Below are 26,562 nucleotides of genomic sequence, written 5' to 3' on the forward strand. Positions count from 1 at the left end.
CTCCTGTCTGGCTTTATTCTCCTCTTCTGTCCTTTTTCTGTCTGACAGTCAGGCTCCTGTGTCCACCATCACTACAAAATTAATCACAGATCTATTTTCTCACTACTAAACTTCATCAGTCAGCATGGTGCTGTCACAGAGACTTCAACTTACTGTAAATCAATCTGGTCCTGCTTGACCGCATCGGGAAGCTAAGAAGTAGCACTGAGGAATAACCTATATTGGTGCTGATAGTCTAATTTCAAAGTGTGGATTATGATCAGGTGTAAATCTAGAAGGGAGACTTTTTCAAGATCACTCAGAAACTCTGCACAGCCCCTTTAACTTATCTAAAATTTCATCTTTTTCAGACTTTTGCTTTTATTGTCTGTTGTTACAAAGTTTTGAAAAGTGCTGTAAAAAACAAAGATTTACTGTGAGCTTAATGACACACAGGACAAAACTATACATCAGCTCTCTTTGCTTTTCCTCACGTTGCACATGTACGTTGTGTTCTCTGACAGTTAATCTCATCTTTGGTGTCGGTTTGCCCTTGTGGTTAAACTGTGTGCACCATGTACAGAGGCTTTAGCCTTCAAAGCAGGCAGCATGGGTTTGATTCCAACCTACAGCCATTCTCTACACGTCATCCCCACCCTCCTCTTTATCCACTGTCTTATCTTTCCATAAAGACAAACATAAAAGCCCCAAAATAACTTCAAGAGGAAAGAAAATCTCACCCTGTTGTCTTAAAACAGTCGGACATATCACTTCCTGTCAGTCTTTTTGGTAGGAAATGTAAACAAAAGCTGTTGCTGCAGCATGCTGAGAAGGATTTGAAATCTACCAGATGTAAGTGGTTTCAGGCATCTAAAAAAACAACAACTACAGAAACCCTCAATCACGTTGTTGTTGGTTTGGCTTGCAGTTGCAGATGATATTTTTCATCAGCTAATTTGAGTTGCCAGTTAGAAACTCCTCACAGGAGGTTTAATCAGCTTTTCTTCCACTTGCATTAAGTTCAGTTCACGAGTTCCAAGAAGCCTATCCACAGATTTAGTTATTTGCAAGCAATGCAACATCAGCTCAACCATAGACCGTATAGAGCAAGAACTGAGTCTGAGTGATGACACCCGCAGGTCTCAGCCTAAAGAGGATGGTGGCTAGATGAGAAAGGCTGACTCCCAACCAAAATGAAACAAACATCCAAGTAGACAGTGCCAGTTATCAGTTAAGTGAACATGCTTCTCATGACTGGAGCCAATCCCCACTCACAACCACAGCATGATGGGGAAGAGACGTAGAGAAACGACAACAGTGGTGTATAAAGTACTAATAAGCCCTTCTTGAGTAGAAGTCAAGATATCTTACTTGAAATCTACTCCCGTAAAAGTTAAAGTCACCCATTAAAAAATTACTTGAGTAAAAGTCTTAACCCCTTGTTCCTTGTTGTAGCAAATTTGCAACATACCCTGTCAGGTCTTGATGCAACTGAAATAACCTTTATATCTCATTATCATCTATTGATTCATAATCTACACATACCAAAGATTGTATCAGATCCATTATGTCACAATCATAGACTGAATATAGAGTGGACAGTGTGGCTCTGCTATTTATCATTGTACAGTTGTGAAGCCAAAATACCCCCATCACATTGGTAGCAGTTGTGCAGCCAGTCTGTGCAATACAGACTGTGAGGGATTCTGTGACAATTTGAGTGGAGTTGGGTAACAAAAAACAAACAAAAAAAAAAAAAAAAGTTCTTTCGTGAGTCTGATTATTTCTTGACTCTACCTCCTGAGATATTTTACGGTCCCCGTATTAATCGTTTTAAGTTTGACCACAGCCCATCTGGAATGGCTGGGGAGATGGATTTTTTGACCTATACTGCAGCCAGCCACCAGAGAGAGCAGTTTTTGTGGAGACCTCCTTTTTTTTTACAGTCTATGGTCACAATACATTGGTCAGGGGAGGAACTTTTCAAGTCCATATGTAATATAACTTAGTTATAACTTTTGTTGATACTATCCCAAAATGTACAACCTCCACTTAGTTTCACATCTGTAAGTATGCCAAACACATAAAAACAATCCATTTTTATAACTGCTAATGAATTCAGGAAGGAAGGGGTTAAACTCACTCAAATCAAAAGTACTTAATACCAAAAGTAAAGTACACAGAAACAAAACAGAAATTGTTTCTCTTACAAGCTTTCAGATGAATTATCCCTCCCTCAACTCTCTTCACCTCCTGCTTCCTTCTTCTATCCCTCCTTCCCTCTCCTCTTGCTCCCTTTTTCTAGGTATGACATTGAGTTTTTGAACACTAATATTTTATTAAGGTTGTAACATTTGTTATTTTCGGCAAACACAGGAGGCGCTTCATCCTGTGGGATGACCCTTTAATTCAAACAAAAGTGAAAAAAAAAAATTCTGGATATGGTGACAGATGTCCATCTTCTTCTGAAGCTGAACTAGCAGGTGGTGGTGGTGTGGTGGTATCTCTACTATCACCACTGGATGAGGCTGCTTCTATTATGCTGCATTCCCAGGCTGTGTGCGGTGGTGATGAGATGAATCTAAGCTTGACATGAGAGTGCCAGTTTTTCACGCAAGAACACACAGTCCCAATAATCCATTCCATAAATGACGAAATAATTATGTTCGCATTGTATATTTTCTGTAGCGAGTAAAAGAGTTAGCAATGTAAAAGTAGTAAAAGTGGAAGTTGCAATAAATACAGAAACTCAAGTAAAGTATGGATCCTCTCAAAACCTACTACAGTACTGGAGCACTTTTAGTTTGTTCCTCCATGCCACTAAAAGTTATACAACAATGAGAAGAGTTCGGATTTTAAGGTGATTGTTATCAGTGGAGCAGAGATATTACATAACTGTTAATGACCTGATATGTGGGGCCACAGAGAGTCATGTCTGAAGATGACAATCACAGAAAAAACATTTTAAAATCAACCAGTGAGTATAAAAGTAGTGTAGTAAAATAGTATGTAAGATATCAAAGATAGTTTTATAAACAACAACTTCCTTTTTAGAGTTTTTTGTTTGTTTGTTTTATCTTAACTGACTTTAAACTGTTTCCTTTGTAGAAAAATGGGTTTGGTCTCACAAGGGCTGCCTTGTATTTGTACCTAAACAATATTTCTTCAATGGTAATCCACCCCCCAGTTTAATATGAATAAAAAAATGAGGTGCAGGGACCGAATCGTTTCATTCTGCTATAAAAGCGTGCATTTTCACATCATTTTTCAACTCTGGAGGTTGCCGCTTGTTGCTAACTCATCGATGTAAATGTAAATATCTCTCTGAAGGAATAATGGGGTCATAAAAAACTCATTACGTGCATGACTGTAACTTATAACTTCCCAGGTGATGTTGCGAGGCATTTGCTTTTGCTGGACTTTTAATTGATTGTGCAGACGGTGATCGGGTGATAAGGGCAACTGTCAGCCAGCCAAGTTAAATGTCGTCTATTTGTTTAGCCTGGATCCTCCTGCTGCAGCGGCGGGATTTGTGGCAGAGACAGAGAGCACTCTCTATCTGCTCCCAGCAGCGGGGTCGGGCCCTTAGGGAACACTGCGGTGCTCGGTGCTGACAATAGTGCTCCTTTAATGCATAAAGTAGGTGGTTTGTAGGTCAGGTCTGGTTCGGATGGTTGATTAATGCATGCTTTCACAGGTTGAATGGCCGAGGTTGGCTCCAATAGCAGGCCATTTGAGTAAGAAAAATACCAGGTATTACCGCTGACATATAAAGTATTAATGACATGGTGAATGTGAAGCAACACTGCTTTCTGAAGGTTCAGGCTTTGAAGTATTTATAAAACTTAAAGCATCTGGATTGATGCCAGCATGTTCATTCTTACATTCAAAAGCGTGCAATAAGACGCCAGGAGACACAGGGTTGATGCAATTAGACATTGTGGTGCATATTTATGTGAAGACACGTCTGCTAAACCTGAAAATGATTCAACAAGGTGAAAAATTTTCACTTGTCCTGGGGCCACTTGTTTCACTAAAGCAACTTCATTAATGTAAAGGATGTCTTGGCTGTGAATCTTACGATCACAAAGGTAGCCAATTAGATTATTTTTGGTGCTGAATATATGGCAGATGTTATGCCTCATTTCCTTGGCTCCACTATAGTTGATTGTGTTTCTTTTCCACTGCAGATAGGACTCGCTGTATGGACGGAAAGCCTTGCTTGCTGTAAATGTAGCTGGGATGGTGATGGTTTACTACAACCAATCAGGCGTCTGCAGAATGTAACCACAACCTGTCACAGCCAACTTGGCTCACTTGGAGCTCTACAGCGTTGATGTAAAAAAAAAGGAATCAAGCACTACCTAAAAGGGCTGCAACACTTCAACAAAACATCAATGACAAACTTAGCAGCAGACGTTTTCTATTGTTGATAATTAGTTGGCTATGTCTTCATTCTTCAGTCTTTTTACCGTGAGCAGACGTGATATTGTTCTCTGAAGCTGAGTCGCTGAGGTGTGAGTCATCTCGCCTCCTTTCTGTCTCTGCTGACAGTTGTGCATACAAAACAGTGACTGGGTAGTGACAAGTACACAAAACATAGCAAAACTGCAGCAGCTGATACAGCATCACCCATCCAGAACTTCTAAAGTCAGAGAGCATTTCACCCTCAGCACTGCGAAGAAAAAGAGATGCTGCAAGATTTGGAAAGCAAACCTTGCTTATGGTAATGAGTCAGCGTTTGAAGAGAAGACACTTTGGACGTCTCTCTTTTGAACATCAACTTAACAGTTCGAAGTTAGAGTCATGCTGTGTGATTTTTACACTTTCACTCTCTCATCTTAAAATCTCTCTTAGGACACTTCAACTTTTCTCTCTCCTTCTCATCTCTCTTTCTTCCTTCTGTAGAAACCACCGAAGCCAACTCTCACCTTGTTACCGCACTAACCTTTGCGCACATTAAAGACTAATCATCCATCTTACATTAATTAACACTGGTTATGCGTAAAGTCAAGAGAAAATATCAAACATTAAACATCAAAGTTTGCTGTACCCTCCTTTAACACAGCCTCGAGCTTTCAAAAGACTTTAATCCTCAAGGTGTTTTTAATATGCTGACCAAATTCCAAATGGATCTGACAAAATCTGTAGATGGAGCTGAGGTGGAGCAAAATATTAATACAGCAATACATTTTCCACTTGACCGGTGCAATGAAGTATCTGATAAGGCTAAATATTCTAAGACTAAATACTTAACTACGATGGAGGATTACGGCCATGAAAAAAAAAGTTTTAAAAAAGTTAATTTACAAGCTAATCTCATAAATTTTCAAGAATAGTTTCATACATTTTTGAAGTCGTTTTTTTAAAAAAGTCATACATTTACAAGAATAAAGTCATAAATTTACTAGGATTATCTAATTTATTTATGAGAATAAAGTCTTAATTTTTAGAGAAAAAAAGTCTTAACTTTACAAGAATAAAGTCATAAATTTAACTCTGTAGCTATTGGATATCAAGAGAGGACCTGCACAAAATGAGGATCTTGTGAAGTTATAGTTTAGCATGGGTTTCACAAATAAGGAATTATTTAATCTCTCGGCAAATCAGCACAATTTTAATAAGAATAATTACACTTATGACATTTTTTGCTGCAGTTGTGGGCTGTCTTTTCAGGGTGTGCAAGGTAGCTAAGAAAGTGGGGCTTTGTTAAGAACTCTGAATTAAAATGGTATTCACAGATTCAGCTTTCCCTGATCAGTAACTCATCTGTGAAATATTGCTTCATTAAATCGACACATCTCTGCCATCACAGAAAGGTAGTCTGTGAGCTACAAATGTATTTCCCTCAAAAGGAGCTGTCCTCGGCTCTGGGGAACCTGTACTGGGCCCGTATTCAGAAAGCTTCTCAGAGTCCTCTCAGAGAGCTCCTAACTAGGCCTAAAAATTCCTAGCAAGGAGTCCTAGCTTAAGAGTGATTCTGGAAGCTTCTGAGAGCAACTCTGAGCAAGGAAGAGATGGAAAGTTTTATCTTAGTGAGGAGGTGTGGTTGACCCCGTTGCTAGGTATGACACAGTCTCCTGAAAGCTGATTGGTTGGCACAAATAGAGGAAAAGGTGAGGTGGAAAAATGCTCTATGCTCCTAATATTGAATGGACAGTAAAACCAATAGTCACCCCCTAAACAGTCTGCTCATTAACCAGACTGTTTAGGGGGTGAATCAGCAGATAAACAGCTGTCTCAGGTGGCAGAAACTGTGTTTAGCGTGTTGGGAAAGTCTGACATCAGTATCAGTGTTCAATCTCATGGTACAGCCACACCGGATGCGAATTGGCGTCAAGATTACATACAAAGTCGATGCAAAGATGCGTTTTTTAACGCGAGTTAAAAATATTGAACTTTCGACGCAAATTTGCGTGAGGCTGTGCTGCTGCAGCCAATCAGCGATGACATTCCCCCCAGACGTCATTGATTTGATGGCGCCACCCGCCCCGGCTCCAACCGCGCCATAAGATGGAGGAGAAAATAATCTGTGTGGTGTGTCATCATCCAGAGCGATATGATTCGACGTGTATACTCAACAGAGACCGGAAAAAAAGGAGCAGGCTTGGGTGAAAGTTGCTGAGGAGACAGGTTTTGAAGGTAACTTCTGTAAACATGTTGTTAATCATACTACATTACTTCTGATAGCCAATAGCTATGGACTGAGATAATGAGTTTATTCTCACGGTGTCCTGTGTGATGCTTACAGCTGGTTTCTCTGAAAACATGTGGACAGGCGTTCCTATAGGCTTTAAGTGTTTCTATGTTATGCCTTTACATCCTGCTGAACAAAGACACACAAAACATCTTACCAAACACCTCAAGCCAAAAACAAAGTCAGTTTTTTCTCCTCTATACAGAACAGCTGCTCAGAGGTTATTAATCTGTTTTTGAGTCACCTAATGCCCCAGTGTTAACTCGCTAATATCACACACAGGCTGGTGATAAATGGTTGAGTAAGAGCTTACCCGTCCAATGAGCACGGGTTCAGGCCCTCTGTACTCCTCGATCACAAAGAACTGGTTCCAGAGCCAGCTCCTCCTGGGGCGAGAGCGAGGCCCCGCTTCAGGCCCCGGCACCCCATCTGCAGCCTCCATGACCCACTTAGACCCTCGCAGCATCTTCTCAGGCATAACGTCACCCACACCTGCCTCTGAGCGGGGCTCAGTCTGAAGAGCGTACGTCTCATCTTCATCGGGAGCATTAATTAAACCATCAAGCTCTCCATTAGTCAAATTGCCTCTTTTCAGACGGTTCAGAGCGAGTTCAGGGCTATGTTTAGGTTTTATGGATTTGGCAGCAGATTCGGGGCGTTTCAGCGTGACTGTTTTCCTCCTCATGTTGTCCTTAATGTCAGAATCATTTCGTTTTCTGTCATTAAGTCTAAAAGCAACATTTGGAAAGCGTCTCACACCCTCCTTTGCATCTTCCAACTGGCTTTCCAATTCTTCTAAACTCCCCGAAAAGTTCTCTGGATGAGGTAACACTTGTTTTTCATTCAACACTCCTAAATCCTGCCCTTCTTCCAGCAGACCTCCAGCCAGCGAGAGGCCGTTTTTATCCACTTTAAAGAACAAAAGAAGAAGAAGCAGAACGTGTGCAGCCATGGTTGAGACCACTTGATGAGTTTGTCTCAGAGAGGAACCAGAGAGAGCCTGATCAGATGATGGTCCATCTCGTCTTCTTATGCTTTGTGTCTTCTTCTTTTGTCAGCTTTGTCTCTGAATAGTGAGTCTTCATCTCACCATCTTTTCTTGCAGCCTTCCGGGTCGGACTCATTCTGCACAGATCACCTGAGAGACAACATAAAAGGTTGAATATTAGAGTAATAAAGAGAAGACAACAGCTTTAAAAAAATAGACAGCTCTCAGATTTGGATGAGAATCTTTAATCAAGACGCCTCTTTTACCCATTCGGGTTTATTTCCCTGCTGGTTTCAAACGCCTCTGTCTTCGTTGTGCTCATTGAATCGATAATGTGTCCTGATATTATTAACCCTCTTGTTTTGGTTGTGAAATACGAGCCTTGTAATTTGAAAATCCATATTGATTTTGTGTAAGTAATGACTGTTACTTGCACTCCGATCGCTCTCTGGTCACCCTCAGTCTGCTGTGCACCTGAGCACTATTAGAGCTCGGCGAAGGGAGGCTGGTAGTGCAAAGATGCTCTCTGGCACACACATGTTGAGAAGCATGTGGCGAGGATCGAGATTTCTATTTGGCAACATGTTTAAGACTCTTGGAGTCACTTCACTTTGAGCTGGAGACGCCAGGAAGTCAAGTGATCAGTCTTTATTTTCTCAAGTGAAGTTTTGTTCCGAGTAATTTTAGGGGGAGGGTCTGGAAGTGACGGCTCATTTCACACCTTTCTGTTTTTTACCATCATGGCCAGCATCTTCAGTCCTTTTTCTTCCTTTTTTTCTGTGCAGAGATTTTTGCTGCTTATGAAACAGACTGAGTTCAACACTGAGGCCTCGTAATGACCTAAAAAAGCAAAGCAGACCTTCAGCACTGAGAATGACAGCCCCCTACGTTGTTATTTTGAACGCCTGTGACTGCTGTGAGGGGGCAGGTGTCACATCAGAGGATTGACATCATGCTGAGGAAAGAGACTTTTATTTTTGTACTTTTTTCTCCAGAATATATTCACAGTGTGTGATATGTTTGATGTTTGAAAAAAAAAGAATGAGGTTTTTCTTTTTGAAAACACTTTTTACTGAGAGTGTAAAGGTTAACATGTTGGAACCAAACCTTTCTGGTACAGCTTCTTTAGTTTGGTGCAGATACAGATTGAAACAGGTACAAGTTTAATGAAACCAAAGTTGCCAACATGGAGCAGAAAACAGGACAAAACCATGACTGTTATCATTGACCAGTCAAGGCTGCTTGCTCAACAAACCCCCTTCTCTCTTATTTGCCAGCTATGGGCAGACCTTGGTGTTTAAGGCCCGCACCCTCCAACGTGTCATGAACTAGTTGGAAGGTTCTTATTCAAAGACTTCATCTTTTCAGCAAATCTCATGGAAATCTTGCACTGTTCTCAGAGTGGGCTATTTTGATCAGTTTACAGACAGATTCAGAGATTTATGGATCCTAGATACTGGGGGTGTAACAAAATAGGCAACTCAGGATATGATGTGACTTTTGTTCACAGTATCACAGAAAAGACTCACATTCAGTATTGGAATTCGGAGTAATAGTAGGATTTATAATAAGATCATTGTATCACAGGACAATAAAAAGCCCAGAGTTTGCCTTTGAAATCAACGTCCTATCCTCATGAAAAATGACACCCATCCACATTAGCTACTCCACAAGCATGGCAGGGTGGGTGAATGAATTAAAGGGGACATATCATGCTTGTTTCTCCTTTTCACTATGCCAGACTAGGATGCCTGTAAAGCATTTCTGCCCTCAGTACAAGTCATTTAGTTCCTTCATTTCCCCACAATAGCGTTCTCAATATCCTCATTTTAGGCCATTCTGAAGATCTCATTGAAACGCTCCGTTTCCAGAATGACCTCCAGTAACCTTGCAACGTCACAGCCCTTTGTGCTCTGATTGGTCAGTTCTATCAGAGGGGCGGAGGGGGTAGAGCCAGGGGGCAGATTTTGCAGCATGGCAGTATTTACAAAAAAATCGCCACATTGAATGGAGCAGACAGAGCGAATTTGCTGTTTGCCAAAACTTCACTGTAAGGCATTGATAGCACTAATAAAATGGCAGAGTGTAGGATACGTCCTTTTGTATTGGACCCCGAGTCAGACCCGGACGGTTCTGCAGCTCAGGAGGAAGAAAATCCACCTGGACACAGATCATCTCAGGACGCTTCAGTGTGGTGAGTCAAACCGGTACTGTAACATGTATAGTTTATACGTTTATACTCGGCTCTTGGAGGGTGTATCCCTCGGTGGCGGTTGTGTGACTAACTGACATCACAGAGGAGGAGCTGTTTTATCAGATTACTCCAATAAAAAGAAAGGATCCTCGTGTTGTCACAAAGGTCGACATCTCGCGGCCAACTGGCAATGACCTGTTTTCAGAGGCATCAAATCTCGTTCTAGGATATCAGAAAAAAATACAATATCTCATTTTTTGAAAATTCAGGGGATGAAAGGTCTTGTTTTCAAATTCATTATATTATATATAAGTATTAAATCAGGGATCAGCATGATATGTCCCCTTTAAATGCACCCTTTCCAGTGGATCAGTCTGAAAACAAACAGTGAAGTCATATCTTCTATTCATCCCCTCAGAATTAAACTGAACACCTTCAAACAAACAACCACCACTTTTTATAAAACACCAGCATTTAACATGATAAGGCTAATCATTTAGCGCATGTATTTTAGCTTTAGCTCACGAGAACGTCAGCTGATGATAACTCAGACTCAATCTCAGTTACAGAGACATCATGTTGAAGCAGGAAAACACGCTGAAACATGGGGTTTGATGCTGCCGTGCTGTAGTTTTGCTCAACTTACGTCAAATAAAGTTTGTTACATTAAGGTGGTTCTATTATGTGTCAAAGTTATGATCTGATGCAGCAGAGGAGAGTGTGTAAGGAGACACGCTGATCCAGACTGATGCATCTTCAGTCAAACTGCAAAAACTTGCTGCTAGTTATACAGAACTATGACTATATATCCCACATTATCAGCTACAGACTTGCAGAAACTGAACATTTTGTGCAGAGTACCCAAAATCACTAACTAAAATTCAGGCCCTTTAATTTTTTTGACTTGATTTCATTTCATGCATCTTTAAATCTATTCAGGTTTTTTTATTTTGTGAAATTTCATGCCACAAAATTTCATTGCACCCTCAATAAATGCGTAGCTGTTTGAAAACCTGCACGCATCTAAGATGACTTGTCTTTGGTTCCTTTTTATCTATATTTTAAGTAAGAGAGAGCACTCTACCCCCTCTTTAAACACTGACTGTCTCAACAAATGTCTTGGCTGATGTTTTGGGATTATCTTCATCTGTGTTTTGTGTGTATGAACACCACTCTTTTTTCTAACTTACTCTTGTTGTTGCCTCTTGTTTAGCTCTGTGCTTGTGTTGCTCTGACTCTCAGATGTATGGTTCTTTGGACCAAATGAAACTACTACTGCTTTACATGGTCATTAAGAGGGCTGCCTTCAGTTTTACTAGCCTCTAGGTGTGACTGTGTTTACCGAGTGTGAAGCATTGCTTCTTTTCAGGCTCCGACGAAAGAAAAACCCCAATGCTTCATAAGCCTCCATCCATTCATTAATATCTGAGAACAACTAATGAACAAAAGGAAAAGCAGCAGGGAGATGTAAAAGATTAAAACCAGTTATATGACTCACATGTTTGACAGATAATGTTTCCAAGAAATCATTTTGTCTTCATGGAGACAGGTCTAATTTCTATGAGTATTACTGGGCAGGATTTCCTCTCTTAAGGTCTGGTTTTAAAGCCTTAATCCAACATGAATACAAAAGAGTTGGATGCTCAAATTATAACTAACTAACAAAGAAAATAACATTCAGTTATAAAATGATGTCCACTGACAGGTGATGTGAGCATCATATGTATATTATCTCTTTCCGATGGTACCTGTCAGTGGGTGGGGTATGTTACAGCAGAAAAACTGTAGAACGTCAAAGGGGTGTGTTTGAAACAGAAAAAAGACGTGTGAGTATGTGAGTGACTTTGAAAAGGAACAAATTGTGGTGGTGAGATGAGTATCTTCTAAACTCCAGTTCTCGTGGGGTGTTCCTGTCTGCAGGGGTCAGCGCCTACATAAAGTGGTCTAAGGAAAGGAGAAGAACACATTGAACCAGTGACAGGATCATTGGCAGACTCACTGGTGTGTGTAGGGAGCAAAGGCTGGCCTGTGTGGTCCCATCAAACAGAAGGAGAAGAACCAGTAAGGCTGTTCCTGTCCGATGCACCACAACCAGCTGTGTTTGGAGCCATCCCAGATCAGATCGTGCAGATCACGTCTGTATCACCTCTGTCAGTCCAAGACCATTTCTGCGCATCTACAAAACATAGGTCCACCAGTTGGACATCTAACCATGAGTCCACTTGGACGTCAATATGCAGATGAACATTAAAACGTTGGCTTTTTGGATGTCAAGTGGACGTCTGAAGGAGGGTACACACTAAAGGATAAACAGGCTATTTTTTCTCCCCCTTACTATCAAAGCCAGCAAAGACCCGACTGTCTGATGTTTGCAAATGACATCGTGAGGGATTTCCTTGTGGTGTGGGGTGTGCCAAGAGTAGTTTTGGACAGAACTGCTTGAAAAGCCTCCGATTGAGAGATCGTAGACAATGAATATGTTAAATATTTGCGACTACAAATCCTGTAGTGCGTGGGGCGCTCCGAGAGGAGCCGAGCGCACACAGTGGGTAATGTCACGTGTACCGAAGCAGAACCAATTAAGACGCAAGCTGAGAGGAAGAAATCTATCTGAAATACTTGCGACGACTTTACTCACTACCAGTGCGCACTGTTATTCATACAGCCCATATCCCCACCGTCTTCACAACTTTTTCCATAATCATTTTTCTTTTTTGCATTTTTTTTTTTTTATTTAAGAGGCTAAAAACAACCATCATTGCTTTTGCCACTTCATCCATCATGTTTGTTTACACACTTTAAGATCAGAAAAGAGAGATCTTGTGTGATCTGTCTTTTGTTTGTCATCAAAGTGTGAAGGTTTGAAAGATCCTGTAATGTGTACCAGCTTTAAGCAGGACCAGCAAAGGACGTCCTGTCAACATCCTTTTTGGACTTCTAATTTTGGTCTCCGGAAGATGTGCACTGTTTCTCCAGATGGCATCTTTTTACTGACGTATACTGAACATCCATTTATGGCATCCACAGTACCTCCTTACTGTGCAAAGAGATGTCAACATTCAAAGGACGTCCTTTCAACATCATTTTTTGACGTCTACCTTTCAGTAGTTTTGAATAAAAATAGTATTTTGTTTGTTTACATTGCCTGTTTTCCATTCTAAAATCCTGATTCATTATCCTGTAGCAGGTTTGCAATGGAAATGAGTAACACCTGAGTTTGGATTAACAGTTACCATCTGAAATAAACCAGAACAGTACGCCACCTTCAGAAACTGGACTACAGTTCTGCATAGAAACTAGACGGCATAAAAACTATAAAAATACCTAAAATGGCATCGGCAGTGATAGTAGCTCACTTCATAGAAACTTGGCTTTGGAACTGGAGGGATGCTGCTTCAACCCCCCGTTATGGACAAAGATTTTTATTGTGTCTTTGCACAGTGGGTAGCTCTTATACAGAAGTGCTGTGGACATTCAGCAGACATTGGAAAAAGATGTTGTCTGGACACAGTCTGCACCTTCAGGAGACCAAAATAAGACATCCAAAAAATGACTGTGAAAGGTCATCTTTTGAATGTCTCTGTGCAGTGGGATGGAGATTTAGGGTGTCCATACAGACCCCTGTCCACTCCTAAAAGCACCAAAGCATCAAAGCTGGACCATAGAGCAATCAAAGAAGACAGGAGTAGCACATCCATCTCCAAACTCTTAGATTTCAATTCAAGCCACCATCTGTGGACTGAGCTGGACAACGAGGAACTCAAAACTCCAGGACTTAAAGGATCTGCTGCTAATGTCCTGGTGCCAGATACAACAGCACACCTTCAGTGGGCTAGAGAAGTCCTCATCTCTGATGAAAACCCTTCTTTCCTGCCCTGATGCTTTAATATATACACTGGACCCTAAACTATGTCTGCTCAGTAAAAATAAATCAGGACATTTCTTCTTCCGTTCCAACAAATATTGCTTATTTCAGGTCATGCATTCCCCATCTTACTGTCTTTTCCCTTGTTTTGCAGTTTTCAGGACGCGCGAGTGAAAGACAAAGAGGAGTTGACGTCTTACTTGTTATCTTCCGCTGAGTAAGTTTGACATTTTTTAGATTTTCCTCCTGTTTGCTAATCTGAGGCGCTCGCAGGCTGCAGTAAAAATAGCTGCAGAGAAACTATGAACATAACTGTGTGATAAGAGAGCAGAGCTCCCTTTGTACCAAATGCTGTCATTCATATATTTCTCCCATCGCGGTTGTGTGATATCGATCAATCCGGCATGCTTGCAGACTTTAGTGTGGTCTTAAAAATTTTTCAATTAATCTGCAGCCTGCGGGCGCGGCGGTGAGGTGGAGCTCAGGTACTTTACTGTTCACTGTCACACACAAGTGCCCGGACATTATGTGATTGATGTCATCCCTTTAAAGATGGTCCCCCAATGCCTCACTGCCCGACGGTGGGAGAAGTTCCCCTAAAGAGATTAATTAGACTCATAAATAATTTAATCAATGACTTGTCCTCGTTTCCCAAAAGTTTAATGATCTGACTTTGGTTAGTATTTGAGTCAGATCACGGACATTGATCTTTGGAATTTGATGAACTGATAAGTGTCTGCAGCTTAAACTTTGTCGTCACGTTTTTTTTTTTTAGCCGTCCACCTGCATCCATCACTCTTCATCTGGTGCAAAGAGAGGCAGGTTTGAGCATCACGGGTTTCCACCTTTGTGCATGTAAGGAGTCAAGCCTTATCTCCCTCACACACACACACACACACACACACACACACACACACACACACACACACACACACACACACACACACACACACACACACACACACACACACACACACACACACACACACGCACACAGACAGAGCTATGCTGCATGAGTCATGGATGCACAGGGATGCAGCCTTCAAAGAATGTTTAATAAAGTTTTCATGAATGCAGAGATTTACGGTGAGATGCAAGATTGCTCGGTACATCCTGCTACCATACAAAGTATCCTGGATAAAGAACATATGTATTTGACACAGCATACGTATTTCAGGGCAAAGCCTCGTCTGTGGTCTCACTAAATAAATGTACAATGAACCGAGTGCTTTGATTAATTTAAATGCAAATAAGCACAGAGGGAGCCTATAGTGACGCTGGAGCCTTTGATGGCACTGTACAATAAGAACCAAAGCGTTTTCTGATATAACCACATTGATATGCTTCCAATGAAAGGAAGGACACATGAAATTAAAACCAATGCTCTCTTCACTTCACATTCTGACCTACTTTCGAGAAGAAGAATACGCTTTAGAATCGAGTCTATTTGTGCATTTGATCATATTTAATATTAATAAATAGCTGTTTCCTTTGCACATCTCTTCCTAAAAAGGCATCCAGCCTTGACTTTCTGCAAACCAATTACAGCAATTCCCTCGTACTCTTTGTAATGCCTCGTGTTCAGCATCTGCATCTGTTTGGCATCTTCTTAAATCTCAGAAAATGCAAGAAGTGCTTCATCCAAAAACACTTTTGTCTTCCCCGGCTATTGTGTATTAGCATAGACTGAGCTCTCACGGCTTACATCTCTCCCTCTCTGCTTCAGCTGCGCTCCAAAACCTCGTTGCCAGCAGAACATGTCATTCACTGTTGTTTGAAGTCTTTAGAGTGCGAGTGCTTATGAGATATGTGTGAAATGTAAGGCAGGGATAGAGGATGAAAGCGTGAGGACGATTTGCTGGTTGCCGGCTCAGGAAAGGAATGATGGGTGGTGACATAGCTCTAAATTGCAAATCGCTGTTTCAGTCTCACTTCACTCTGCATCGAGTCGCTTCACTGCAACAAGGCTATTTCATTTTTATTAAAAATAGCCTGTGCATGTCAGGCCTTTTACATAGAGAGGAATGGGAGATGGAGGCAGAGAGGTAATGGGTGGGGGGTGGGTGTGATGGTGGTAGAGGTACATTTGGATGGAGGGGGGACAGGCTGGCAGGCTCAGACGTGGACAGATTCTGCTCCATTTGAACATCTCTGCCTTTCTCTCCCCCTCTCTGCTGCTTAGTGCACACATGGAAACCTCTTAAGTCTTTCCAAATCAGACTGGTGGGGAGAGGCCCAGTGCACTCAGCACATCAGTCTCCTCATTGTAGTCAGGGCTTGACATTCAGACAGCTTAACCTTAAGTGATACCACAGAGGAGGAAATGTGCTGAGCAGGCGTGTACTTATTTGTCATTTGAAAAAGCCTCAGTGCTTAAGATGCTCTTTAATGTGTCAGTGGTTGTTGATGGTAATTTCCTCTTTGACGTTTACTAACGGTGCCAGTACCAGGAGCAGAGGAGCCTGTGATGGAGCCAAACTGACGGCTCTGGGGCTAAAAATGAAGCCAATTTGTTAGTGCTTAGAAACGCAGTTCCTGGAGTGACCACTGGAGGCTGGCTCCAAAAGTGAGATAATCCTCATCAGCTTCAAAAAGAAAAAAAAAAAAAAAAAAAAAGACGCCCAAATTAACAGCAGAATTAAACATGTTAGCTTGATGCTAAAACAGCTTAGGTCTTATCTCAGTTTTCCAAACTTGTCAACTGTACAGGGAAGGTTCTTTATTTTTCAACTTACCCTTTGAATAATATTGAGGCTTAGAGTTTTGCAGAGCTTAAAGGGTAAATGCCCTGAGTGACAGATGGATGCTGCTAGGCCTTATTTTAGCTCCGGCATTTAGGGCAGCTCTCACACACACGGCGGAGAGGAGAAAAGGTATTATGAGCTCCAGAGAGCAAATATATGTTCTGAAGGCAAGTTTAGGCAGCAGACTCTCCTGAAGTTGTAATAAACATCTTAGTCCCAGTTTTTTAGAGTTTTCATTCAACTTTATAAGACATGCTGCTGAGCCTGAAAGCAGTTTTCAAACAACTTGAAGTATCTGAGTTTGTATTATTATATTTGGACGCCAATTTTTCATTTTTACAGCGAATGAATTCTGTTCCAAATATCGATTAACGACCTCCTTGACTCCTAATAATTGGTGTCAGTATCAGCCCTGAAAAAGATTAACATATCTGTCTCTCTCCACACAGTTTATCATGGTGATCTCTGTGTTAGTAATCATATCAATGCCAGGATTATTTGTACTTAAGAAAATAGGGAGCTCTGGTTTGGAGATGTGGGAAGCAGAAATTTGATGCTGGGGGTGAGACTGCTAAAATGATGTCATTGGGATGCGTCAAGCATAAATCAAGCTCAAAGAAGTAAAGCTGCACATTTTTTTGTTTTGTGTTTTAACAAAAAAAGATTAGTAAAAAATAATATCTTAAATATGTCTTGCGAGTATTAATTTTATTTAACTTAGTGGAGCTAGTTTTGATGTTAAAGTCAATTAATACATTTGCTCTTCTGTATGAGGGCCCCTAAACTTGAGTGCATGCAGTACAGCATGCTTAAATCTGAGGCTGCCTTGAACACAACTCTTCCAAGTCAATATTAGACACTTAGGCCCTGTTTACATGTTTCATCCGAAAACACCAAAGCACAGTGAAAACACAGTGAAAAAAAAATCTGCATTTACACAAAAACGCAGAGGGACTGAAAAGGCTGTAGTTAGCATGCCAGGCCTGTAGTTGGCACAATGGGCTCTAATTTCATGGTGCGGCGCAGGGGGCACAAGCGTGGCGCAAGCGTGGCGCACCCTGCGACCAGAAGTGGAGCAACAGATGCACTTTTGGTTGAAAGACAGTCAGCAGATTCCGCATCACAAGCACAACATGGTAGTTCGCGACGATCGTAACAACGGTACTGTTGTCCTGTTCTACTGTTGTATGCGTTCGTGGGAAGTGGAGTGTGATGTCAGCGTTTCCACTGAAAACACAGGCTAACTGTTTACACGGCAACAGTGTCGGCAGCGTTTCAGAAAAAAATCTACTTTGGAGGCCGTTTTCAAAAGTTTGCATTTCAGGTCGGCTTAACGCCGTTTTTGTGTAAACCCGAGGCTGAAACGCAACAAAACTTTTGCGTTTCACCCTAAAATGGTCGTTGCGTAAACGGCCCCTGACACGACTATCTCATGTTTTGTCTGTTTTTGCCTGTTATTGAAATCTTTATTTTTATCAGATTACAACTTAAACTGACCTGGATCATCTGAAACTGGAAAGGAAAGGAACTGATCCAGCGTGCTGCGAGGCTCAGCAGTAACACAAACCAGACGTCTGTTGTCAAACTAATTATTTCATGTTTCACATATCACAGACAGTGCTGTGCAGCTCTAATGAGGCAGGATGTGAAACAAAGTGTCTGAACAGCATACTGTGGATAATGGAGATGGCTTAAACCTGTGTCCCACCCTCCTCTCTGAGCTTTTTGGACGCTTCTATCTCCGTGGTTATTCATCAATTCTTTTAAAGCCGGGAAACAGCAGAGCAGTCTTTCCTCTGTTAGTAAACTACGTTGCATGTTCTCTGAGGATGCTTTGGTTGTTCATAACATCAAGAGAAAAGATTGTGGTCGCTAAATGTGATTGTGAATATAAAATTACGTGAGGCTGTTGGACAGTGTTCACTTTTTAGTTTGATATATTTCCACACTACTAACATTTAAATCATGGAGTTGCTAATGCTAAGCTAACAGATCTTCCTGTGTTTGTTTTCCACCTTTTTGAATGATATGTCTGAAGAGTTTCCGTAGGGTGCTGTAAAGCAGATGTATTGCTGTAATGTGTCTGGTCATGCATTTGCTCTGTAATAAAGCTTAATTCAAAGTACTGTAGTCACACTGATTCACTGGTTGTGCTCAATGATGACTACCATGAAAGATCAGATGAGAAGATCAGCGAAATTGTTGTTCAGTGGTCAATTAGAAAACACTAAAATGGGTGCCTATCCAATAGTAGAGATTGGTACATCCCTAAATAACAAAATTAACATCCCATTATGCTTTTTTCCCTGATTCTTTTATGATTTTTGGTGCCAATTCAATTTAAATTGCTAGTCTTTGATATTTCTGATTTTTGCAATTTTTAGTTCTCTTTTTTAACACCAGACCATGTGAAAAAGTTGAATAGCAATGAAGATATCTACAAACTATATCAGGAGCCATATTTTTTCCAAAATATGCACATCATGTGAAGGTCAGTTTTTAGGATTTTTTCAGGGGATCTGACACCAGGTCACTAGAAAGATGAAGATTAACATTTTGCCTTCTGAGGGAGAAAAGTAGTAACTTTTTTTCCAACCCAGCTTTTAAATAAAGACAAAACTGAAGAATTTCAGTTTGGAGAAAAAAAAAGTTTTTTGAACAAAAAAATTGTGATTCAAAAAATCCTGATACTAATGTGAATCATTTTTTTTCTCCCACCCCTACTAATCACAACCTCTCAGACGCCTCATCAAAAATTTAATGCAGAATCACACAATGTGTTTTCCTGTGTGGTTAATTGAACTTTTTAACATCCAAAAAGACTCTGATCTGATTTATCATTTGCTGTGTGCATTTCTTCCACAGCTTTATGTGTTAGAAAAAATGAGCAGCAGGGATGAGTCCTGACTTTAAATTTGAGCATCTTTAATTAAAAAAAAAAATTACAGAGGAGTTCATTCATCATCTCATTTTTTACTTAAAGTGTCCTTTTTTAATGTGCCGCGTTGTGAGACAGGGTTGTTCTGGCCTGATGGTGGTTGAAATGCATCTGAACAGTAAGCAAATAGAAGAAGATGGCTCACCGCATTAAAAGACAAAAGAAGAAGAAAGCACGAGTGTCAGTCAATAAAAGTGTAACACCAAGGGATTTGAAGTGGTATAGAAATGCAGGGACTGTACCTATATGGCTGTAAAATGTAATCATGCACGCTAAGCTGCTGCTGCGTCTCAGAAATCCCAGGTTGATGCTCGAGGCAGACGCTCAATAAAGCTAGGTGAATTGTAAGTTGCTTATTCCCTCCGTCAGTGGAGTGTTTTTATTCAGTTTCCACACCTGCAGCACACACAGAGAGGTGTTGTGTGAGTGTTGTCTTTACTTCTCCATGGAGCTGTCAGAGTCACAGTCAGAGGGGCGGGGCCGGCAAAGGCAGACTTAAAGATCAAACTTCAAAGCAGGATTTCTTCTTTCATTAATGAATTTAACACACTACATTATCCTGACAACAATTTTGCATTTATTGCAATATTCACCCACCAGCCATTTTATTAGATACACCTTGCTGCAACAAGTAATGTTTTCTTTGCCTCCAGATTTTACATAATTATTGCAGGCATAGATTCAACAAGGGGCTGTAAACATTCCTGAGATTTTGCTCCATGTTAACACAGCATCACACAGTTACTGCAGATCTGTCATCTGAAAACCCATGATGGGAATCTCCCGTACCACCACATCCCAAAAGAGCTCTATTGGATTGGGTGACTGTGGAGGCCATTGGAGTAGAGTGAACTTATCGTCATGATCAAGAAACTAGTCTCCACCAAGGTCAGGTATGGACCAGTACAGTTTGGTACAGGTAAAGCCTGATCCTGTTGAAAGTGCCCCCTCTTGGAATGCATATGTAAGCTAGCTGCCAAAAGCCACACCAGTTACGTAATAGTGTGACACCATAGCAGCATGACACAGTACACCCCACTAATACATCAAGCAAAGAAGAAAAAACATGACACAGTAAACTAAGAACAACGATGAAAGACATCCCGCTATTTGTCTTCTTTGTGATTTCCATGCCACTCTTTGTTACAAAGCGCAATCGAGCTTTCTTTCAGAGAAGGCCGTGTGCCAGTAAGAGTAATCCAGTGGCCACTACCGCACGGGAAGTGACGATTCTTTTGACCAATCAACGGACTGCAGTGTTTCTAGCTCCTCCTTCTGGGTCAGATCAGTACATCTGGTGGCCAAACAGAAGGGTACCAAAATTGGTAAGGCACGGGTCAGTAATTTTGCAACCTTTCCCGGTTTTAGTCAATGGACATGCCACAAAGTGCGTACTGTAGCGAGATGAACCAAACCGAGATGAACCGCTTGGTTAAAACGGGACTTTTGAGATGGTTTGAGCTTTGTGACATGACGCGTTATCCTGCTGGAAGTATCCATCAGAAGATGGGTACACTGTGCTCATAAAGGGATGGACATGGTTATCAACAATACTTAGGTAGGCTGGGGGACTTAAAACCATGCTCAGCTGGTACTAAGGGGCCCAAAGCGTGACGAGAAAACATCTCAGCAGGCGGAACCATTGATCCAAGGTAGGATGGATCCATGCATTAATGTTGTTCACTCCAAATTCTGAGCCGACTATTTGAATGTGGAGAAGAAATCCAGACCCATCAGACCAGGCAACGTTTATCAGTCTAGTTTTGCTGAGCTCGTGTAAATTGTAGCCTAAGTTCCTTGATCTTAGCTGACTGAAGTGTTATCTGCTGTGGTCTTCTGCTGCTGTAGCCCATTTGCCACACGATTGGGCGTGTTGTGCGTTCAGAGATGCTCTTCTGCAGACCTTGGTTGTAATGGGTGGTTATTTGAGTTACTGTTGCCTTTCTATCAGCTCCAACCAGTCTGTCCATTCTCCTCTGACCTCTGGCATCAACAATGCATTTTGGCCCACAGAACTGCCGCTCACTGGATATTTTCTCTTTTTGGGACCATTCTCTGTAAAGCCTGGAGATGGTTATGCGTGAATATCCCGGTGGCTCAGCAGTTCGTCAAGTAACGAGACCAACAGCTATGCCATGTTCAAAGTCTCTTGAGTCCCCTTTTTACCCTGTTCTGATGCTCACTTTGAACTTCAGCAGTTTGTTATCATCATATGCACATGAATAAATGCATTGAGTTGCTGCCATGTGATTGGCTGATTAGGTATTTGTGTTGAAGAGTTGTTACAGATTGACGATTATCCTTTTAGTTTCTGAAATTGTGGGCCAATCTCTTTCAAAAAGAGCAAACATCAGCCACAGTAGTGTTTAGATGACACATCGGTTCACCCAAAATTCTTTATCCAGCGCTTCAGTCCAACACTTTAATGTATTGGCCCTAAAATAAATCAGTTTGTCTCAACAGGCAGCAATTCCTCCACACTTCTCCAAACATCATTCTACAAAGCAAGTAGTGCTGCTCTGCCACCACTCATGTATTATGGCTGCCTCTGGCAAGTACTGCTTTAGAGTGGCAAAAAGGACAGATTTCAGGTAATCCATCACGCAGCAGTGGCTAAAGACAACAGAACAGCCATTGCAGAAAGATACAAAATGTTCAGCTATTAGTGTTTCATGAAAACCAGAACCATTACAGAACCATTACAGCTTGGGAATTAATGGGGCTTGGTTAATTTATTAGATACAAGAAGTCATTTGCAAAGAATCAAATGATTGTTCCTGATTCATTTACATTCTGTGCTCCCTGATCAATATGAATAGTTTGATAAATTAATGAATAAACAAAGACACAATTATTTGTCAGCCATCTAGCACCGAGAAACGTCCTGCTACATCCACAATATCAACATACAGGGGAGGAGGTTCAAGGCAGACACATACACTGATGCATATTTATAGAAGCCCATAGGAGATGGTTGAGCAGGATTGTCCCTGTAAAAGTTTATTATTTTTTAGGAAACCAAATGAAACTGAGAAACTTGAAACAAGCGGTCTTAACAACAATCCATGCTCTTATGCATGGGCTGTCACAAGTGGTTCAAAATCACCTGCTCATGTCAAATAAAGATTCAGCATTCAAGAAAAAGACATTAAAGCAGAGAAATGTGGGATGCTTTGTGGATTATTTAAACCACACAGAGGTGAGCTGGAATGAGCTGAGTTTTGTCCGATATTTGTATGGAAATTATCTCAAAGGCATCATCAACACAAACATGGCCCAGAGGTGAAGTTCAGGGACTAAATATGCTTAGGTGGCACACTGCAGGTAGCCGGCAGCATCTGTCATCCAAAACACCAAGCCACTAATTACACGTAATTATGTGAATCATATAAAAACACTGTTTGGGATTCATGAATTAAAAAATGAGCTTTGAAAAAGCTGGTTGTGTACCAGGCTACGAACGTGTTTAGTTTTTCTTTCAGAGTTCAGTTTTATGTATCTACAGAGCTGAAGGCTGCAGTTTCAGGACTGTATTTCTGGAACTGAATCTCCAGGACCCTTGTGCCATTGCCACAGTTAGGCTTTGGGTAAGGACATTTTGAACCTACTCTTAATCGCCCATCACCCGTACTGACCTTTCAATGTGTATTTGTATCTCTGTAAAGCACTCTGAGATGCCTTGCCAAAATGTGCCATAGAAATAAACTTGCCATGCCTTGGCCATAAAACTTGGTCCTTGGCAATCCAATACACAAGGTGGTGGTGTCACAAACATCAAGAATTGTGGTCCTGAATCCAGAGGCATTGCACAGACTGTGCAAGCTCTGCACCACCTTGTGCCACTAGGGGGCCTTGTGCCTCTTGTAAAGACACTCGTTGCACAGTTGATTTTTGTCTCCCCTTAAAACATATTAAAAAGTCATTGCTGAGACTATGTTTATGATTAGGCTGTATCATTCTACTCCATAAAAATGTAGGGGATTATGCATGTAGTAGGACTAGAAGCTGTGTCTGAGTGACTGTTATTCATGTGCGATTGCGCATCCATGACACAGAGCAGGGCTTTGCCTTTCAAATTTGCATAGCCCCCCCGATAGTCCTGCCTGAATCAGCTGCCTCTGGGCCTTCAGACACATGCTAATCTTAGCCATATTATGTGTCTAGTGACCTGGGTCAGTATGCACGTTCAGTCACTAAACAAATGGGACCATTAGTCCTAATGTTCTGTTATGGTACAGCCCATTTTGCTGCAGTGTTAGCCGCACACACAACTGCTAATAATTAGACAGTTAACCAAATACAACATGAAAGAGGCACAGGTGTAAATTACATCATAATTAAGGGTAACCTCCTGAAAAATCCCATAAAACAAAGTCGAACTGCGCATGAAAAAAGCAACAAACCTGGCGAGTGGTAACATTGTGACTGAGAGAAGATCAAGAAAAACATTTTTTAAGCGGAAGAACTGGAGATTTTATACAAGAATAAACATGGACGGACAGCATTTATCAGTGAGTCAATGAGGTAAACAAAGAGAAAGAGAAAGTTTGGTGATCCTGAATTGAACAAGATGTTGAGTCTCCTTAATCTAAATTTGCTGTATGGCTGCACATCGCCTTTCCAAAGGATGTCCACTCTCTTTGCATATTTTTTCTTAAATTATAACACATTGCACGATGTCAGCTTTTAAACAGCCGAACAGGCGCTGTTTAAAAGCTGCGGTTAGCGCCTTTTAATGGTGGGGTCTACCTTCATTAAATTTAACACCCTTTTGGCCCTTTAAACTTGCTCTAATCATTTTTTTTTAACACAGTCGTAGGCAATCTGTGTTGCTCTGCAGTACTCCTCCCAAACATTTGGGGGCAGTGTGGACTGTGTAATTGACAGTTTCCCTGTTTCCCATGGTTATAATGAAGTTGATACATGTTGATGTATATCCTAAAGAAACTGTTTTAGGAAAGAATAGAGAGGTAATACTAGACGAGATAAAAAGTACAGTCGATGTACAGAAATGTTGTTAATGCATGGTGCACAATCCTACTCAGCAGACCAATCACAGGTCATCCAGTACGCGTGTTTTGGACACAGGTAGTCACACTTAGGATGAGATGCGTGTCAAGCTATGCCCAAGGCTTCTACTTCCAAAGTGGGCAAACAGTCTGGGTGCAATGCTGATTAGGCGCCAACATAAAAATCAAGGTTCCAGTTTGACACTAGAAATGCAGTCCTTAGTGATTCAGTGCTAACTGGGGCCGTTTTAAAGAATAAAGAACACATTTGGAGAAATCTGGTCCTGCATCTGCAGCCTCCTGGCCTGCTGGGTTGGAGATTTTGACCCCAGGCTCTATGCGGATTGATTCACATCAGAAAGCAGCCTCAAGTGGCAGCTGAACTGCAGCTCTGTCACTTTCTTGATTTAATTTTTTCTCTCTCTCTCTCTCCCTGAAGATTCACTGCTTGGTTTCTTGGTAGCAATCACATTAATGAGGGTTTTTTAGCAGTCAGTTGTTAATAAATTAACCTTTTCACCTTTGATAACAGGGTGTAGCTCTGTCTTGGTTTACGGATCATGATACGAACAGAAACGAGGAAAGAAACGGTAATTGCACATCAACACAGAAGGACATTACACATCTGAAAGCACATGATTACTTCCTGCTCCTCTCCTTTTGGTCACTGACACACACAGCCGTCCACAGACACGCACACTCACATCTGGACTTCTCATTAGCATCTCGAGTAGAGATACGCCAAACATACCGAAGCCTGACCTTGTCTTGTTGGATGGAGCCGGGAAAATGACCTACTTGATGCACCTTAATGTGGTTTATACTCTTGGACTAACTATAATAATGCAGGTAACAGTCCCGCAACAAGGCTTCAAGCTAGAAGCTGAAGTCCAGAGACCCGATTACCATTTTAACGAGCGAGACTCCCCCTGGTGAGAGCGCACGCGGCAGGTGAGCACAGAACGAAAGAACGCGCGCGTGCATACACAAACGCAGAAAACGAGCCTGGCAGCACGCGGCGATATCATCCACACCATCTGTCAGAGCCTGGCGCTCAGTTCACACACTCAGAGGAGGGTCCGCTTCCCCAAACCTGTCTCCCACATCCCGGGTAATATTCCACCTTAACAGCTCGCGCGTGGTAACATCTGCTCGTGGCAGGAGCAGAAGGCGAGAGGTTTGAAACAGTTGAAGAAAACAGCCCCGTTTAAAAGCGCAAGAAACATAAAAGTGGGTGAACCGTGGAGTGAAAATTTAAAAATGCTTTAAATGAAACGAAAAAGATAAAATGAAGTCCGTTGGCAGAGGAGGAACGAGCTTACCGTGTTTGTGTTTGCGGAGCTGCTCCGGTGCTGCCTCTCTGATGTGATGGAGCCAGAATGATCCAACGTGGGAAAGGATGCCGAGGTTCATCTGAGCTCAACATGCTCAGTCCACTCAGCCCAGTCTCCCTCTGTCTCTCCCTCCCCCTCACACCCCCTCCCTCCATTAGTTTTTAACCAGTATCAGAAAGACGAAAGTCCCCATAAAAGCCTTCTATTTTTGAGTATACACAGGGACCAGAGTACCACAAACACTGTCTGCCCACACTGACAAATGACCATTTCATTTTGTCTCAGTCTCACAGCCAGGCATGAGGAAGAAAATAGAGGGGAAGATGTTTTTTTTTTTTACTTTAGAATTCCACAAAAATAAATCAGAGGAGGAAGGTTTTATATTTTTAGAATAAGGTCAAAATGTCAAGTATAAAGTTGAATGTCAGGAAGAAAGTTGGACTCAGTGCCAGGTGACGGAAAATAAATCAGTGAAGAAATATTTTTTTGGTTGGAATAAAATTGAAATGTCAAAAACCTCCTTCAGTCTTTTTTCATGCCTGGCACTCAAACTAAAAGTCAACTTTGTTCTCTGTATGACATTTCCCTTTATATTCTTTGGCATTTCACCTCCAGTCGGATGTGTGATTTCCAGGACTGATATCTGAGCAGATTCAGGAGAAGAAAAGGAATATATAATACTAAATTTAAAAGATTTTTTTTTCTAAACCAAGACTGCTTCATTAATGATTGAACATTCAGCATTCAAACATTCATTTCTAGTTCAGATCACAGTTTGCACACCTCACCTGTGTTTCTCGCAGTGCTGAGACAG

At 41.4% G+C, this 26,562-nt stretch overlaps 1 protein-coding gene across 1 annotated transcript in view; it reads right to left on the reverse strand.

Moving 5' to 3' along the window:
* cdh24a (cadherin 24, type 2a) overlaps positions 1 to 25,852 on the reverse strand; it is a 90,058-nt gene extending 64,206 nt beyond the window's left edge. The window contains exons 1-2 of the mRNA XM_074668926.1: positions 25,737 to 25,852; positions 6,990 to 7,814 (exon numbers count right to left, since the gene is read on the reverse strand). Coding sequence (XP_074525027.1) covers positions 6,990 to 7,628 — 639 coding nt within the window. The 5' untranslated portion in view covers positions 7,629 to 7,814; positions 25,737 to 25,852. The remainder of the gene's footprint in view (positions 1 to 6,989; positions 7,815 to 25,736) is intronic.
* Between the last annotated feature and the right edge of the window lie 710 nt (positions 25,853 to 26,562).

This window comes from Halichoeres trimaculatus, unplaced genomic scaffold, assembly GCF_033239565.1.
Source record: "Halichoeres trimaculatus isolate MK-OKI-2021-1 unplaced genomic scaffold, fHalTri1.1 fHalTri1_scaffold_4, whole genome shotgun sequence".
Classification (NCBI taxonomy): Eukaryota; Metazoa; Chordata; class Actinopteri; order Labriformes; family Labridae; genus Halichoeres; species Halichoeres trimaculatus.